Source organism: Sinohyriopsis cumingii, chromosome 18 (genome assembly GCF_028554795.1).
Source record: "Sinohyriopsis cumingii isolate HCF-2022 chromosome 18, ASM2855479v2, whole genome shotgun sequence".
Classification (NCBI taxonomy): domain Eukaryota; kingdom Metazoa; phylum Mollusca; class Bivalvia; order Unionida; family Unionidae; genus Sinohyriopsis; species Sinohyriopsis cumingii.
In genome coordinates, this window is record NC_142978.1 from 68419100 (window position 1) to 68438451 (window position 19352).

Here is a 19352-nt window from a genome sequence, read left to right on the forward strand (position 1 = left end):
TCATAACTAGTTCTCTTATCAGTTAAAGTAATGTGGTTCCTAGCTCCAAGATCAACATCTATACAATGTGAAATATAATATTTTATTAGTTTCTTTTCCATGATGTAGCTTTTGAAACTCTCCAGATATTCTCATGAAACTTTACACATCTCACCTCTATCTGCATGGGTTTGAGACTCAGTCTTGGCCAACTTGGATATGTGAGAAAGGTTGCCAGTAAGTTCCCATTGTTCAGTGGACAAAGTTTTTTGTGGGTCCTTTCTCCACCAAATATATTGGCTGCTATGTATTGTCTATTGTGTGCCGACAAATGGCATTAAACCCTCAACAATGACACACCATCTAAGGATTAGTTTTCATCCTTATTGTTTATGCTTGGATATGGTGAGTGGTGCTCTCTTGAACAGTAAAACTGGCATTACTCTCACATGTAAGCAAATATAGCCTACCAATTAAAAAAGCAAACCAACCATTAGAATAATGAACATATCTGTAGTAGTAAAACAAAATAGTTAACAGAAGATTAAAAACTGTTACAGGGTCAACAACTCTGTAGATACCTGAAGAGGGATCAGTTGTAATATTTAATATGAGTATCCTGAATGTACTGATGCTTTACTGGGCAAAAATAATTTCCAGGAATTCAAGATATTACCATTTCTTCCTTTTAACTCTAAAAGGTTGAAACCATCTCTGATATCCTTCAGCAATAACAATATTTTACCGTTAGATGTTGGCACAATTTCATTTAGGACTGGCAAGACATCATTAAAGAAGTCTCCTGATGGAAATCTCCCATACTGATGATGTTTGGAGAAGTAATAATAATAAGATTTTTAAGATGGTTGACATGGCAACTATATTAGCTATCTTTTAAATGAAAACACAATACTGACATAACCAGCCATCTAGATGGAGCAGTCATGTCAAAAGATTTGTGCCACTTTCATTTATAAATAAACTAGACATCACAAGTATTTTAGTGAGAACCCTTCACTGGTTTAACAATTCATTCAGGAGCAGTGATAACAAAATATTCAAGATAGTCATTGTGGTGGATATATTTGATGTCTTAGCAGCACCATTTTCATTTATGACTTAATATACACTATAAGAATGACTTAATACTGAATTTATGAAACAAGTTGAATAATGTTCAGCTCTTGCGAGCCTTGGTGAGCAAAAGCTGGACATTATTCAGCATCGGGTTACAATATTTGGTTGTAGGTTTTGAGCTACCCTGAGAACATGGAGTAGTTTCTTGTAAGTCCATGTCCTCAAAATTGCCAAAACTATTGTGTAGCTTAATGGGGTCATCAGACCCCTTTTGTTGCCTGTTTGTTTGTTGCTTATTTTTCTTTTTTTTGAGATTTAGGTAATGGGTGGTGGTGTTGAAAGTTGTCTGCATGGAGAGTGTGTTTCTTTGTGCCTTGTAGCTTGGAATGTTAGTAGTTGAAGTTATATTGGGTTGTGTTTGGACTGGTTTTTACAACAGTTGAAGGTTGTGCCATGTTGATGGGTTCAAGTTTTGACCATCTACTGGCCTCTGGTAAGGGGATGTTAGAAGTATATTTTACCCTCTGGACCTCCTCTAGTTTCCAGGTTTCACAATCTAGAATTGGCATGGTGACCTTTGCCACAATTTGCGCAGTGAGGGTTTGCACCACAGTCTGTTTCTCGTTGACTAGTTTCACTATATCGGACACACAGGGCTTCTGGAGCTTCTCTGTTCGTGGTGATTAGTACAATGGCTCTTAAAACAATGTAAAGGGTTTGGAATACATACTTCAACTTTAACCTGCAAAAAGTCAGCTTTGACTACCTTAGGTAGTGTTGGTGTGTTAAAGGTTAGTATGATGGTGTTCATGTCCTGCATTTGTTACAAATTCACAGAATTGCAGTAACACCTTCATTCCCTCGATGATTTCTGTGTTGCTGATGCCTGCAAGGTCTCGGCAGCGAATGACACCTTTGGACGAGTTGGGTGTCAAATGAGCAAAAGTAGTAACTGGAATATCACAGAAAGACTGAATTTTCCTGATACTCTCAGTCTGCACCTTCTGCTCACATTAAACTAGCAAGCTACCCAATTTCAGTTTCTTCACACTTTTTGGTGTGCCAACAAGGCCAAGTATAGTCTTTTCGACTATAAATGGTGACAGTGAAGCAATCGGTTTCATTGGATCTTTTGATTGAATAACCATGAAGCGTGGGAATGAATCCATGCTACATGGTTTGTCATTTTAGTCTGTTATAGGTTTACAATGTTTCAGCTGATTTTTGTGTTCGTTTTCCATTATATTTTGTTTTATATTCATCACCCATTTTCACACAACCACCATGGAGTCCAACAAGGGGACATATTTCAAGTGTCGGTGATACATAGGTGGTATACTCGGTAAGTAAAGACACCTCCCAGCTGACCCATTAAGCCACTGCCTTCTAGAAGTCTTCTGAGAGTAGGAGGAAGGAAAAATAAAGGGGTATATAGTAGGGGCAATGGTGGTATCAAGAGAGATACCAGGAGAAAGATAGAGAAAATGTGTAAAGAAAGACCTAGGGCTTGTCATGACCAGCCAATTTGTCGAGACCAGGCCCTCTAAGAGAAATAGAGGCAAAAGTAGTGTATTGCATTGAAAAACCTCTGCTTAACTACCAGGATCCTTTACTCCCCCAACATGGGATGCAACCCATGGCTACTTAGTGAGGACACATCGGGCCAATTCTACAACCCTGGACCTGCAGGGGGACAATAGACCTTGGGATGAATGTCTATGTAAAGTTAGGATGCTAGTACTTAAGGATTAGTTTTATAGCAAACTTGTGCTAACAAATGCTGACAGAGGCCATCACATAAGTTCCTCAGGTTTATGACCATTGGAGCTAAAATAGGCATTAAACTCATTTATTATCAAATAATTTAATAAGCACACATCCGAGTTATGTAAAAGGATGATCTGCATAACAAGCTGAAGGCAGTGGAATAACATTACACTGAAAAACATAATGGAAACAATGGATTTCTAACCACCACTATTTCATCAAACAGGCTGACATTTTTGAACTTAACTATGGCTGCTGGAAGAAATGATCACAAAATGAGCGCATTAGACCACATGGGGCTCTGGTCACAAAATTTAGTCCGCTTTCTGCACATGCATTACACTTCATCATGAAGTTTAAAGAAAGATTTGATATCATCAAGATGTTGGACATTCTGATTTTTAATTAATGATGTGGCAGTTAAACAATAATGCATGGGCAAACAGATTGCAGTAAGGCCAACTCTATACCACTACACTTGATGACCTAAATATTAGCAAGCAATACATATACATCAAATCAAAGGCCCTATTTTGTCTAAATTCGGCAGTTAACTGATGAAACACAATTTATATCGACCAAAACTGAAATTTGGCAGAAACTAAATGATGGGATAATTTTCGTTTGCAGTGATGATATGCTACTTCATGTCACAAATGTATACCATTCAGTGCTTCTTGTCATCGGTTTTAATAATGGTCATTGTCATGATAGATGGCATATATTATATTAGTAAAAATGCCTTTAACAATCATTAAAGTGTACATGCTTGCTTGTCATGTATGTGCACAAAGTGGATGATGATAGTTGTCATGCTTGTAATTTGAATGATGATGTTGCAACTAAAACTGATATGATAAAACATTAATAAAATTCCTGTTTTTTTTTTTATACCAATATCATGTAATACCCTTCAAGAAATGTTATGAAACTTAAAGATACCATTGTTTTTCCTGGATTTGGATTTTTATCAGAAGATTGCATTGAATGAGTGCCAGTTCTATAATCATGACCTGGCTTTTCAGTTATAATGACATGCAAATATAAAACAATTCAAACAATTAAAAAATGTCGATTTTAATCAAAACAATACAAGTTCAGCAATTTTATCTACATAATGACATTCAAGATAAAATGTCTTGGGTAAGATTTTTTTGCTGCACTTGTTTAACTAAAACATATAAGAAAGTTCTCAAAAAGATTCAGTATGATGAGGGTCCTCAAAAGTATCAATACTGTACAGCAAAAAAAAAGGGCAGCAGCTAAGAAACAGACTAGACACGGATGGTTTATAACATTTCTTTTTGGCCAGATGAGCATCATTCCATTTGAGGTCCTCTTGTTAGTAAGGCATAAGTAAATGAAAGGCTAAGCCACAGTGACAGACCATTTCGTTTCGAGATCAGAATGGTAAGAACAATGACAATATTGAGTTACTTATAAAACTAAGCTTCCAAACCGCTACTTTTTGTCTTTGAGTCAGTTAAATGATTAGCATTGCTTAAGTTAAAATTCTGCAGAACTTGCTTGCTTCAATTGTGACGTGGAACAATACAGCACTCCTTTATTAATTAGTACTTAGCAAGTAGTTCAGCTGTAGGGACAACATCTCATTTGCCAACTGACGTCACAGGATGGATGCAAAACCATTACACAAGTTTAATGCAGACGAGACATTTTTGAAGAAGGCATAATATTAAAATGCACATTATACACAGGTACATGGTAAAATACTTGGAAATATTACCTTGATATCTTGACACTCCATCATAGACATAGTTGTAAATCAAGGAAATAAGAGACAGAAAGACAGGACAACATCCATGAATTGTGTAAAAAGAGACAGGAAGGCATGATAACATCCATAAATAAAGCAAACAAGAGACTGAAAGTGAAAATAAAACACACAGGATTGTATATCTTTTAAATCTACTTTAATCTTGATTCAGTGATAACACAAATATTAAACAAACGCTTTTGTTTTGATGAAGTCATGCTGTGTAAATGTGAAACACACACACACACACACACACACATAGGTACTCTCTTTATGATCAGCCTTTAACTCTCTTCCTAGATGTTGTATTAATATAACAGTATGAACACAATGCCCCAATACAACTATCCAAAGGTCAGCTGCCTTATCCACATGTCTACAAGGTTCATAGTCATTAGTAATGTCTCTCTCTAGCATGGGTAGTTACCATACAGTGTGTGTCCATTTTTTGTACAACATCCCCTTGTCAGGCACAGGAAAGAATAGTGCATAGGCCTGCTTACTTGTTTAATTCACAGAGGAGTTGGATAAATGGAACAGCTATTCATGAAAAATACTGTACATACATGTACAAAATGATAATAGAGCATGATTATCGTTATTCACAGGAACTGGACAGGTGCTCCTGTAATGTAAATTATCTATATTCCTTGAACATTTAAACAAAAGAAGTGTCCCCCAAATATTCAATGTACTGTCTGTAAAATTATCAGTTAACCAGACAAAATCAATTATCAAGGAAATATCCATCTCTTCCAATTGATTGGGATGACTGACATGTCAAAGATTCTTGACTATTCATTAACAATAGGCAGTTCATGCTGGTAACATTTGGTGCCAAATTGAGAGTATCCCAATATTTCCATCAAGAATATTTTCTGTATCTACCCCATGTTCATTTTCCTGCTACACATTCTTGTTGGTATTCTCTGTTAAGACATGCAATGTAGTCTATAGACTTTACTAGACAAGATTGGGAAATTTATCACACTGATACAGATAATAAAATGGGTCAATGCTCTATTTCTATTTACATGAACGTCTTCAGTACAGCAATTCTTCTAAGAGTACACTTCTTTGTCACTCAGAGCTATTCCAAGAAACTGTATTATAAACACCCCCATTCATACCAACTTGACATTTTTATTAGGACGAAAAAAGCATTGTGTAAAATTGTTTTTTCAAAATTCCACTGCATTACTTCAGTTTTCTCATCCTTGTGTGACTGATTCCTGGAATAGTCTTCAACAGCACTATTAACAAAAAGAACAGTTGACCAAACCACATTCAATATTTGAAGTATGTTCATAAAGCTTCATTTTGATATCTAGATTTACTGTGGAGCATCAATTATCAGCTCGGAATCTTCATCAGCATTTGAATCATTCAACGTATCACTGGAAAGGGAAAGATGCAGGTCTGTACTTGGAAAACAAAAAGAGCCATAGCTGTTATAACTATCACTGTATATAGACAACCTGTATATAAAAGCTACCTCTATATAAAAAATTGTTATAAATAAGTTTGTCTGTATACCTCACAACGTGTCATTAGCAATAAGCTAAGTACAGATCATAAATGAAAGAATACCTTACAGTTAGTACACAAGATGGTATATCTCCTCAGATCACCATGTACAAGGTCCAAATACAAACTTTGTTCTTTAATATTCAGCACATTTTGCAGAAACTCTATAAATCTGAAATCAAACTGACTTTGAAAGCAAGTATAGCAATGTAGAAATGTTGCACTTGTAGACTCAAATGCATGTATCAAGCTAAGTTAGACAAATCTATTGCCCTGCATCCCACGCCAACAATTTTTGTTTGTTTGGGCCACCATATCTCACAGTAACAGCCTGGTCACACAACTAGATTTTGATAGCTATGGTTTATAATATTTAATAACCATTATGAAATTTTAATTTGTACAAGTAAGCTATGGGTTTGTTAGTTATTACTCGCGACAGGTGTCAATGTTTACTACAGGTCTGATACCTACTTAGAAAAGTCAATCAAGTGTAATGCCTAATGGTAAGTTCTATTAACAGGCATAATTATTTTCTGACACTAAATAGGGTATTGCAAAAAAAGGACGACATAATGAAAAGCCATTACAAGAAATATTTACTTAAAATTAATATCAACTTTAGCAACCGTTCTTGGACCCCACATTGACCATCATAGGCTAAGATTGTAGTTGCTTTCAATTCCCTCCACATGGACTTGTCTTCAAAAGGCATGTTTTCTTTCACAATTCATACATTGTATTGATAAATAATGACTCTGCCCTAACTATGAGCATGAGAAACATAATGTAAGCAATAAACAATTAAAGTCAGTAACTTGCATGATTCATTCTAAGGTAACGAGAAAAAGTCCACAGAAGGGAATAGAGTCAAAAAAGTATAAATAATAAATATTTCATGACTGAAAAACATGAAAAAACCCAAACATCTTTTGGTGTAAAGAACAAAAAAAATGTACTTGGCATAATCTAAATATTCCTTTCAGGGAAAAATCTCACAGTAATTCTAATTTATATTAAAATCATGATCAGTGTACACGCTACATTCTCAGACTGCAGGTTTATGTCCTCTCTAGGCTAATATGTGAGCACAACATATCAGGGCTCATACAGAATTCTGAACGACAAATTCAAAGACTTTCCCCAAACTTTCAAAGACCACTACCACCTAGTTTCGCTAACATTTTGTATACAGGTTATGCTATATGAGAAAATAACGAATGCAAAATACTACAATATTGTTTAAATGATGAAATTTAAACTATAATAAATTTCCTAAAGTTGCTTTATAAAGATCTGGAAGATAGGTTAACGTTCATTGTTATTTCAGAAATATTTAACTTATGCATCAGATTTAATATAAAAATAAAATGTTCTCTTATAAATTAAAATGTTTGGGTTTATTTCCATTTTCAAAGACTATTAAAGACCTCAGGGTAATCTGCTTGATTTTCCCTATCTTTCAAGGTCTTGAAAATGCTACCTCATTATTCCCAAACTGTCAAAGACCTTCAAAGATCATAAGAACCCTAAACATACTGAGGTTGCACATTACGAAAAAAAAACCAAAACAAAAGAGAATCATCACACTAGAGTAAATAACAGAAATATATAAAAAATCAGCAAATAAGACTTTCACTACTTATCTGCATGTTAACGTTTGAAAAATAACCCGGTAAAGATGGATTTAGTAGTAAGTGAATTGACAACTCCAAATATTACAAAAGCTTCTTTTTTTTCCTTGGAATGGAGCTGCTCTTAAAATACCCTTAAGGATTATCATTGCCTCCACAATCTGCAAGTCAGGAATCCTATTTACCATTACATAATTTACTCCTCTGCATTTCTTTCATGATGTGTGCTGTGCACTGAAAGTATATTAGTACAGGGGGATGTAACCAGTCTACCTACCATGACCAAGATAGCAATCTTGAAAGATTTACCACCTATGTGTGTCCTAAACATTGTAAACATCGCCATGTTTGATCAAATTTTCTTTGCTATCCTTGAAAAACTGAGTAGCACCAATACTCAACCGAACATACAGTTCTTAAACTAAATTTAGTACATACTCTTCAAGTAACAAGTTGAAAATCCTCTTTGTGGGCATCATTATTTCTATTGCTCTGAGTATTCAATGTATTAAAGCAAGAGAAGACATCATATTTCTCTACACAGAAATTTTCTCATGTGAAGAAGGTAACAGGATTGCATGTTTTCAGCCAATACATACACGATGCAAAATTCAGTTTCAATTAAACTGGGTGCAGCCTTGATAAATGATAAGTATAACAACATTAATGAAGATTTGAATCCGATGCTGATACACTGATACTGCCACATTCATATGCTTCATCAAACAATGCCACAAATGCATTTTCATGAAGGAACAACCAATAATATCACAATCAATTTAAAACCACCATTTCGTATCCAAATAATTACCAATCATCCTGTATTTTTCTTCTCCTTTTTTCAACAGCAGCCTTGTATTGATAATTAAATTTTGGAATATGTCTGAATTTTCCTTCTTATACTGCAACACAAATGAAGTTCTAGTTCAATACAATTAAGTCCTAGCACAACACAATGAAGTCCTAGCACAACACGATGAAGTCCTTACTCAAATTTCCCATGACTTCTGTATGCACTTCCAACATTTAACAAAAATGTAACTGCTTTGTTTGGAACATGTTTTTTTTATTATTTAAAAACTGCATCATTTCAAAATGTGCAGAAAAGTAACATGCAACTTGATAAATTGTATAATTTGCTGAAAATGTGCACGAGTCATAGAGTGTTACCCTTATGTACTCATCTATCTCTCCATCATGCCTTGGTTAGGTGTTTGGATTGAGGTTTGTTTCTCAGGAATTTTTTGCCTCAGAGTCATGAAACTTTTTAAGTCTTGGCGAGTACAATACCATCTTCCCAAATGTGACCTAAATCTGTCTTCAGTGAAGTAAGTTCAGCTTTGCATTATTTTCAGTGCTAGAGCTATTTCAACTACAGAAGGATGTGGTGTTATTTGTGGTTGCCTTACCATCATTGTGACCAATATATTAAGTCTCAATCACTTTGGTTAAGTCCTGCATTCAAGTCAGTTTTGGGGGTGTTGCTAGCCACAATCAACTTTGTACCTGGATACCTCTTAGTATCAACAAGGTATCACCCAAAATAGATCATTGTGACCAACATAACACAGAAGTACCTATTTAATACCCATTATCAAACAGTACAGACTCATTTCTTGTATGACAGTATGTTGACAGATTAGGGCAACAAAAGATCTGGGTCTACAACATTTACAAAAAATGGTCTAATACAACATCTAGTCATCTCCCCATCCCATTCCCCATGGCAAAAGGTATATTCAATTCATTTTTACCTGTCTGGGCTTGAATTCTCATTACTAAATATCTCCATCGGAAGTTTGGCTGGTGCCTTCTCTATGCCAAACTTGTTTTTCTTGGAGTCCAGATGCCGCTCCAATTCTTCTCTTGTCATCTGGTCCTTGACAGTACCTCCTTTCTGTGTTTTCCCTGTCAATAGGTAGCACAGTACACATCTTGTCACACAACATCTAATATACAGTAAAACCTCATTATCCAACTTACAAGGAGCTATGGTGGCTCATTTGTAAGCTTGTAAGACTTGCAACCAGAAGGTTGATGGTTCAAATCCTTCCAGACCATGTCTGGCCAAGACAGTATTGGATATCAATTAATCCATTTATTCAACCATTTGTATATGTCCTTCAAAAGAGTTAAGACAAATGAGATTAAATTACTGTATGTGCCCTTAAGAATGTATATAAAACTGCCATTTTTTGGATTGAATCAACATAAAAATCCAAAAGGATATATTATCCAATCTTTATAAAAGTATATCCTTGCATGATTGTTGGGCATTTAAAAACTATTCATTCAAAGTTATGTTTGAAAATGAACTTATAAGTTTTAAACAGAAAAGTAATGCTTTATATGAAGCAGCACTGAAATGGCAGAAAGAGTCTGCAGTGCATCAGCTAGATAGAAACAGGGCATTACACCCATTTGGTGTTGGTGCCCATCACTATGCCCTTAAAACTGCCGAAAGAATTTGATGAATTGGATATTTTAGGGTTTTTATTCCTTTGGCTGAAATTGATGGCATTTTTTAAAACAATAAATGGGCTACTTTGTGAACACTGCCGAACATAAACATGTGATATCTAGCCGAGTCTGAATCGAGATTTCAGAATACGTTACAATGGCTTAGTGACCAAGACTAATTCAGAAAGCATTTGATTACATGGCTCTGTATGAGTGTTGTCACATTGATCAAGTACAATAATTTCAAATGTGCATGAAACATCCATAACTCATCCCAGCAGCGTAGCTTATCAAAATCTGCTATAATAAAACATGGAGTGAGCTTATGCCCAGATCAGTACCAATGACAGCTTCAAACTAAATACTCAAAATGATTTTTTTTGTGCATAATCTGGGTGCATTTAATAATTTCTTTAATAGTTTTTGGTTAATTTGTTCATGTAAAATATACAAATATGCTGTTCATCAAAACTCTGAAAGTTGTATCATTTTTCTGTTGATTGTTTCATTTTCCATTAATTCCATCTTTTTTAAATATTTAATTGAGATTCAAATTTGACTGCTTCAATAAGTTTTTACTACTACTAGAAAGATATAAACAATCTGAAAGTTTCACTAGCAAATGTGTCAGTGTTCACAAAAAGTCCCTTTGTTTAAGAAAAGTAACCATTCAAATGGTGATCTTGTAACTAAAGGTGCATCTTTGTATGCCCAACCCTCTATACAAAATTTAATTCCTAGCTGGAGCACTGGTCAGATTTGCATATAATTACAAAGAACGATACCTGCTGATAAAATTTAACAGGAAACAAATCAAAAGTTCAAGCCTTACTTTTTTGGGGAAATTGCAGTGCCTAGTCCAAATTGTGAGTTCCCATTCAGATCAACCAGTCTGTCTGCAAACATGTATGTGCAAATAACTTCAGGGTTCCATGCCCAGCAATCATGAGGCGATATATCTTTAACAAAGCATGCTAGTTATGTTTTTTTTTTAAATAATTTTGTACGCCTTTTTACAAAAAATTGCAAAGCCAATTTATAATGGCACATACATGTACTTTAGGCACATAATATATCAAAATACAACTTTATGCAAAAATGTAGAATAACACTTATATGTATCACAAGTCAACATAAGTACCCAGACAAAAATAACATCTATACACATATACACTATAAACACATATACACTAAACATACAAGTCATGTCTGTGGAAACACAAATTAAGAAAAGCTTATAAGCTCACATAATTTGAAAACTCAAAGCAAGTTAATCATTAGATAAAAACATGGAAATATGCCAAAAGATACAATTCACAGGTCACTTATAATTCTGAAATTATAATAATTACATACAACTGCATGATAATTAAGTACATCTTCATGATAATTCAACACATTTTTATCATACTTAAATACATGTTATGCATATATATTTTGTGCTCAACTTTTTGTACATGGTTATAGATTGTACTTTATGATAATGGTCATTTTTAAACAGTATGTTTACATGACTAACTTTTGACTATGATTATAAGTTATAAAATTACATGCTGACAAAACAGTTTAGTCAAGAATATTCTAGAAACAGACTTGTTTACACAGCAAGAGTTCAAGGTTGGTCTTGTTTACAGTTACAAAACTCTTATAAATCTTCACATTATATATTGTTAAAAAAATCAAATAAATGTGTGTATAACTTGGGATTTGATAAATAAATAATTCATTCATGTTTTAGGTCAGTCCATGGGAATCCTTTACAGCTGTATTCAGAAATAATTCAAGAGGAAATATTTATTTACATTATTTATTGGAATTACTAACTGCTCATTGACTTTGGAATAAGACATCATTTTGGGACTATTGTGAACTCATTTAAAGACATTCTGGATTACATCATTGTGGTATGTCAGGACATTAAAGACTAATGGAATTTCTTCAGAACATTCTATAATTTTGGACTTGTGATAAGACTTTTAGGATTTTTTTGAGATTTAATTCACAATACACTCTTAAATTTTCACTCTGCAACTTAGAGAATAAACTGTTTGTTGATTTGTTGGCTTCACATCTTTGTGCTACCTAATTTAAGGCCTAGGGTCATAACAATGTTCATAATAATTAAATAAATGTTCATGATAAACATATCACTATCAGTGATTTCTGAAAAATTTCCACACTGAAGTCCACCACTACCACATTAATGATCTTTTCTTATACTGAAAACTGTTCTTTTGCAAGTCTTAGATAACAGCATGAATAGTCTGCTTGTGTTTTGAATGGGATAACAGTATGAATAGTCTGCTTGTTTTGAACTGAGTAACAGTAATGAATAATCTCCTTGTGTTTTGACTGGATAATAGCAATGAAGTCTGTTTGTGTTTTGAATTGGATAACAGTAAAGTCTGCTTGTGTTTTGAATTGGATAACAGTATAGACAGTCTGCTTGTGTTTTGAATTGGAGAAAAGTATAGACAGTCTGCTTGTGTTTTGAATTGGAGAAAAGTATAAATAGTCTGCTTGTGTTTTGAATTGGAGAAAATTATAAATAGTCTGCATGTTTTGAATAGATAACATCATAAACAATCTGCTTGTGTTTTGAATTGGATATTATAAATAGTCTGTTTTGAATTTGATAACAGTATAAATTGTCTTCATGTCTTTTGAATCAGATAAAAGCATGAATTGTCTGCTTTTGTTTTGAAAAATTTGTGACAAATATTATATCTACATAAATAAAGCTGAAAGAAAACTGTTTATCACCATTATCAGCAATATAGCTGCATTCAATAATTTATACAATGGAGTTGGGTAATATGAATTTATTAAAAGAGACATTAAACACCAAACATAAACAGAGTTGCCATTTAGAACTTTCTGAGTGCAGCAGTTAAAATGCTTTCATAAAATATTATTTACTCTGAGAACCTCTGCAGCATCTACATCTGACAAGAAAAATACAAAATGACATTCATGCAAATTTTAAAAATACTGTTTTTATTTTGTCTGATGTAGATGGGGTATAATTTGCTTAGGAACCTGGGGAAAACTATAGATAAAACTATTGATAATCAATAACAGTAGCTCAAATAAAATATGTCAGTTATGGTAAGCAATTAATATTGGCAAGTGATCTAGCAAAATAGCTCTTAAATGACTGCTACGAGCTAAAACTTAATGGAGGTTCTGGGTTCTGCAAGGTACATGGCTAATCAGCACTGTATGATTTCTTGCACTTGCTGACAAGCGTCCAACAGCCAAATGCAAAAGCTGTTGGTCAAGAAATCTGGTCAAGAAATCTGGGTCAGTGGGATGCTTTATGCAAATGTTTTTTCCAATACTGTTGATTGCAATATGAAAATGATTGTTTCAACAGTTCTCTAGTTTCTGTAATTATCATCCATATTTAATCATACATCAGCATAATTTGATCAATTCTGAAATGCCTCAATGTCCAGATACATTGTGTCAGATTTTGGCAAATTCTATTATGGCTGTTCCATTAAAATATACATGGGACCCAGCGAAGGCACTTTTATAGTACGGTACTCACCCATTGATGCAATTTAGAATCTTCCTATCATTTTAATATGAACTCTGTTTCTCAAAGTGACCTGGCATATGTTTTTAAAAAGCTGCCTTCCCTGGGTGCCATGTTTGTTTAACTGAAACAGCCCTTAGAAGTTTTAGAGAAAAAGAAATTTAAAATCTTTTCTCTTTTTTAGTAATGGCAGTCATATTTGAAAGCTGTGTGCATAATTTAAACAAATCAGAAGGACCTTTGTGTCAGGATGGATTTGATCCAAGTTTCTAAGAATATGATGCTTGAATGAGTGTCTTTTCTTAGAATGGCTACTTGTCATCATTTGTATAAATTATAATGCTAGCTAAGCCAGGACGATTTCTGTCAATTCTGATCAAATTCTGTTGAGAAGTTTTGATGAAATCATTTACATGTTTATCTAATTTTATGTATGGACTCCATATTTTGTAGATGATTGGCATCATTTCTAAATGAATTTAAAGCAATCTATGCCAGAATGTTTTGTGTCAAATTCAGTCAAATTCCTATTAGAATTTTTGGGAAAGTCAATAAAAAAATGTTTAATAATGACTGCCACATTTAACGGCAGATTGGCATCAACTGTGAAACTGAAACCCGAAATGCTGGAGTGTTTACTGACAAATGTGGTCAAATTCTGCTGACCAGTTTTGAATTAGTTGTGTAAAGATTTTTCCCATTTTAGTAACATTGACCACATGTGAACAGCATCATTGGAAATAGCTGAAATGCTGATATTTTCTCTAAATGTTAGGCCATATTCTGTTCAATGGGTTTTAGAAGAGATACCTTTAAAACATTTTCTAGTTGCTAGTTGCTTTCTGTCAAATTTGGCCAAATTCTGTTAAATGGTTTTTGAGAAATTATTTTAGGTTTCTAGTTTCACTACCTGTGTCCATATCTGATGGCAGATCAACAGCGTTGTATAGTAAGGCATTCATGCCAGGAAACTTGCTGTCAAGCTTTTTCAAATTCTGTTGAGAGGTTTTCTCAGTAGTTACAAACATTTATATCTGCAGTAATGGCAGATATATTTGATGACTAATCAGCATCATTTGTACAAACTGGCCAATGCCAGGATGCTTTAATCGAACCTGGTGAAATTTTGTTGTTACCATGTAAATATTTTCCTATCTTAAGTAAACACGGCCATATTTGATGAATGATCAGCGTTATTTATAAATTATTTAAAGCCACTTAAATCAGGATACTTTCTGTCAAATATGGTTAAATTCAGTTGAGCAGTTCTTGAGATGTTCATTAAAGCTTTTTTATTTTCAGTAAAGTGGTCATATTTAAAGGCAGATCAGCATCTACTCAATAATTCTTCAAAGCTCTGATACCAGAATGTTCCCTGTAAAAATGTGCAAATTAGTCAAAGGTTTTTGAGGAAATCTGTGTGTGTTTTGAATTTTTAACAATTGTTCAGTCATATCATTACAATGTCTGCAGTGTGGCAGTTTATAGCGATGTCTAGCACTGGGGCATCATGCCTCAGTCATGCAGCATCATGTTCCACACATTCACATTATCCTGACACCAGGCCGACCAGTCCTAACACTAACCTCTTAATGCTGAGCACCGAGCGAGGCAGCTGCTAGTACCATTTTTATAAGTCTCTGATATGACTCCGCTGGGGGTTTGAACCCACAACCTCCATCATCCGAGGCAGATGCTCTAACCATTATACCACTGGAGTGGTTTTTGAGAAAATCTAAACACTAATTGTGAAAACACAATGCACAACAAACTAAGGACCATAAGCCTATTTGGCCTAATGGCCAGGTGAGCTAAAAATCTGAAGCATCAAATGATATCGGTTTTAAATTAACCCTGTCTTAAATATTCTGACTGGTTCTTAATGTTGTAAAAGTGGAGAGAGAGAGAGAGAGTGCCTGCATTTTTACCATGGGGTTTATTTGTTTTCTTCATTCCAATTTTTTGCTTCTTTTTAGGTGGGCCCTGAAAATACATTAGACACAAATACAATAGTTCAGTACTATTAGTAAAAATGCATTCTTCTGTATAAGACACCTAGAAAAATTGAGCCATGCAAAGCTGATATTTTTAAACTGATAAATTTGCTGCAGTAAATCAATTTACTGCATTCTGTAACACATACCATGAGTGAATAAAATTATATTACTTCTATGAAATCCACAAGAGAAATAAAATGCATCATTGAAGAAGTAAAAAAAAAAAGAAGAGAAAAGTAAAAACATGCAACTCTGTAGTTCCTCATTTTTATGGATATTTCCAACAAACTTTTTGATGTAATAAGGTCAAAGTAATTCATAAGGGAAAAAAAAAATTAAAAGCAATTCTTATACAAGTGTGACACACTGGATGTTCCTGTTTCAGGCAGATGTAAATTCAGCTTACTATAGAAGAAAAGCCTCATCAAACAATTTGAACCCACCAAATACACTTCATAGCTTCCATTCATCCAGCACAAAATCTAATTACTTTGACTATTATCACAAACTTTCAGTTCCAATACTCTGGTCCACTACCAATTTAAAGCGTCAGCATAAAACTGTCATAGTGTTGTGCCCTATATCTTCAGCATCTTCATACTTGTATTTATCAGCCTCAACTTGCCTCAACCCACCACACTTCAATGTCAATACCCTGTCTAGTGCTACCAGCAGCTTATTACTAGTTATGCACACCATCTATAACATTATGTACACCATCTATAACATTATGTAATTACCATCTATGCTTACTTGTAAGTCCAGTCCAATTTACAACAACAAAGACCCTGTTCTGCCATCACATAATGTGCCAGCAGATCATGGTCCCTATTGTTGTTCTAATGATTCTTCCTAATAAAATCCATAGCACCAGATCTGTTGGCATATTGTGCAATGCCAGATCTGGGTCTGTGTAGTTTTGCAGTATGACTAGACCTATAAGTGAGTTTATATGGTAAACTTTTTTTTATTTCTTTATCATGTATCAAGTACAACAGCTGATATACTGTATATATTCACTAATTCTTAACTATGTATCAAGTACAACAGCTGATATACTGTATATATTCACTTATAAGTGGAGTCCAACTGCAAACTGCAGTCTCATATCTGCCACTGCATAATTACCAGACAGATCTGTGAGTATTCAGTTTGTTAGGAGTAATCAGTACAATAAACAATACAGACCCTGATCTGCCAGTGCATTATGAGATGGCATATCAAGATCTATGTTGTCTGCAGTTGGACAAGACTTGTATGCCTGTTATGCATGAATGCAGTTACTCTGAAGCATCAAGCAATAGCATGGAATAGCTGCTTCCTCTGGTACCATGTGGCATGTACTGTTGCTCATGTGGCATGCTTTTCAACTAGACATTTTGAGTTTTCATGATTGATAACAAGGGACCCTTACACACTTGCCAGAGTTGAGTCCCAGAGTGGCTGAGTGGTCTAAAGCACTCTCTGTTATGGATCACTGCCATCTCACCTTTGTCTGCATGGCTTCAAGTCCAGGATTTGGCCAATGTGGGTATGTGAGAAAACTTGCCAGTAGCTTCTCTTGGATCGGTGGTTCTTCCATGGGTTTTCCCGGGTTCTTCCTCCACCATTAATACTGGCTGCCATGCATAGCCTATTGTGTACTGAAAAATGGTGTTTAACCCCACAACAACAACACACTTGCCAGTCATAGCCTAGTGACATATTAGTTTGAAATTGTTCTAATGGCTACAGCCTAAAACAAAAGCCCATTAAGGTAAATGCTTGCTTCAAAGTATCTAATATACAAAAAATTGTAGTCAAGAAAACCAGTTGCTGGAACTTTCAAAAATCATGCACAGTTATCGTCATTGTATGTTAAGATCTGGCTTAGACCAAACAACCTTGACAGTGAAATACTCCCCTTTGATGCACATCAAATGCTTTTATAGGACTGACAGAGAAGATGGGCATGGAAGTTTATAATTGAAATCTGATTTCTTAGCAACTCCGGAGATGATGAATCCTATGTCAGAAAGTCCACTGTGCTGTATTTTATGATCTCATCATATGTGTAGTCCATAGACCTAACAAAAGCATGTACAATATATTGGATCTTGTATGCAAAATCAATGATTTATTAAAAAATTCACTATGGCAACTATAAGGATATTTTTTTTTCTTCACAATGACCTTACGTATTATGGTCCATCAACCTAAAAAGCAAATTTTTTGTAAATTGTGTTTCTCCGAGAATACTTACCCGATCACATTAACGTTAGGGATATAAGCTTGCTACCTCTTGAATCCAACCCTACTAAAAGATGAAAATTCGTCTTTTCGGTCTATCTCATATAGACCAAAGGGCAATAACTCTTGCCCCTTACCTCCCCTTGCCACCGCCAGGTGTCACTAGTTTTTTAAGCTGAGCGATATATATTATACGAGGATGCTCGCATAGCGGGGTGGTTGGGAGGGTTTTTAAGTAATGTGATCGGAAAAGTATTCTCAGAGAAACACAATTTACTAAAAATTTGCTTTCTCCTTCAAATACGTTCCCTGATCACATTAACGTTAGGAGAATAAGTAATAGGAGGAGGGAATGCTGAGCATCCTACCTCCACTCCGGGTACCTTCTAGGGAATGATGGCTGAATTCCCCATTTGAACGATAACCCGTTCTCCTAATTTCATCAGCAACACAGCCTAGGGTCCCGTTATATGCGACCCCTATATACGGTTAAGAAGATAGTTATTGAAATCTTCTTACCTACGAAATTTCACTGGCGAATCCAGTGAAGCTGATAGGCTGTGCTGATTGTTTTAAATGGGTCTGGTGGTCACCTGGTCTGGTGGTCATCTGGGCTGCCGACACCAGACCTACCAGATTCAAGGTTTGCCTCTGCGAAGCCAAATCTCTGAGATAAAAACTGGAGAAGGTTGACTCTGCATGCCAGCCAACAGCTTCTATTATATCTCGGATCGAAACATTGCGTTTGAATGCCAGGCTCGCCGAGATTGCTCTAATCTCATGAGCCGTAATCTTCATGAGGCGACTCTGATCTTGTGAGACCTCAGAGTACGCTGAGCGTATAACCCACTTCAGCCATGAAGCAAGGGCTTGAGGGGTGATATCCCGTTTACCAGCTTTGACCGGAAGAAAGAGGCACTTACGTGTGTCCCGACATGCCTCTGTGCGTTTTAAATAGTGCTTGAGTGCACGAACAGGATCTTGCATGGCTGCTGCTCTTGACTTATCTATGGAAGAGAGCGAGCGAATGATGATTCTTTGATTGCCAATGGATGGTAACCTATTTTTGGCTACAAAGCCTTGTTGCTTCAGGAGGACCACCGAACCATCTGATCTGAACTGAAGAAGGTTCGGGTCACTGGAAAGGGCATGTAACTCGCTCACCCTGCATGCTGAAGCTAAGGCTATCAAGAAACGTGTTTTGTATGATAGTAGCTTTAACGAAGTGTGGGCTAAAGGTTCAAATTTGTCTGAATTGAGCCATGTTAAAACCCAGGGCAGATTCCATTTTGGAAACAGGGTGAGGCATTTTGGTCGATTGAAATCAAAATTGGCTAAAAGATCTGATAGATCTTTGTTATGCC

At 35.2% G+C, this 19352-nt stretch overlaps 1 protein-coding gene across 9 annotated transcripts in view; it reads right to left on the bottom strand.

The window, feature by feature from the left end:
- Positions 1-4735: 4735 nt before the first annotated feature.
- The window catches only part of LOC149776900 (uncharacterized), a 43687-nt gene continuing 29070 nt past the window's right edge, over positions 4736-19352 (bottom strand). For 3 of the 9 annotated variants that reach the window (XM_089941602.1, XM_089941598.1, XM_089941603.1), the window contains exons 7-10: positions 15691-15745; positions 11054-11180; positions 9516-9669; positions 4736-5997 (exon numbers count right to left, since the gene is read on the bottom strand). In XM_089941602.1, coding sequence (XP_089797728.1) covers positions 9540-9669; positions 11054-11180; positions 15691-15745 — 312 coding nt within the window. In that variant the 3' untranslated portion in view covers positions 4736-5997; positions 9516-9539. Of the gene's footprint in view, positions 6025-9515; positions 9670-11053; positions 11181-15690; positions 15746-19352 lie in introns of all 9 variants that reach the window. The other 6 variants (XM_089941606.1, XM_089941599.1, XM_089941600.1 and 3 more) reach the window with 6 other exon arrangements.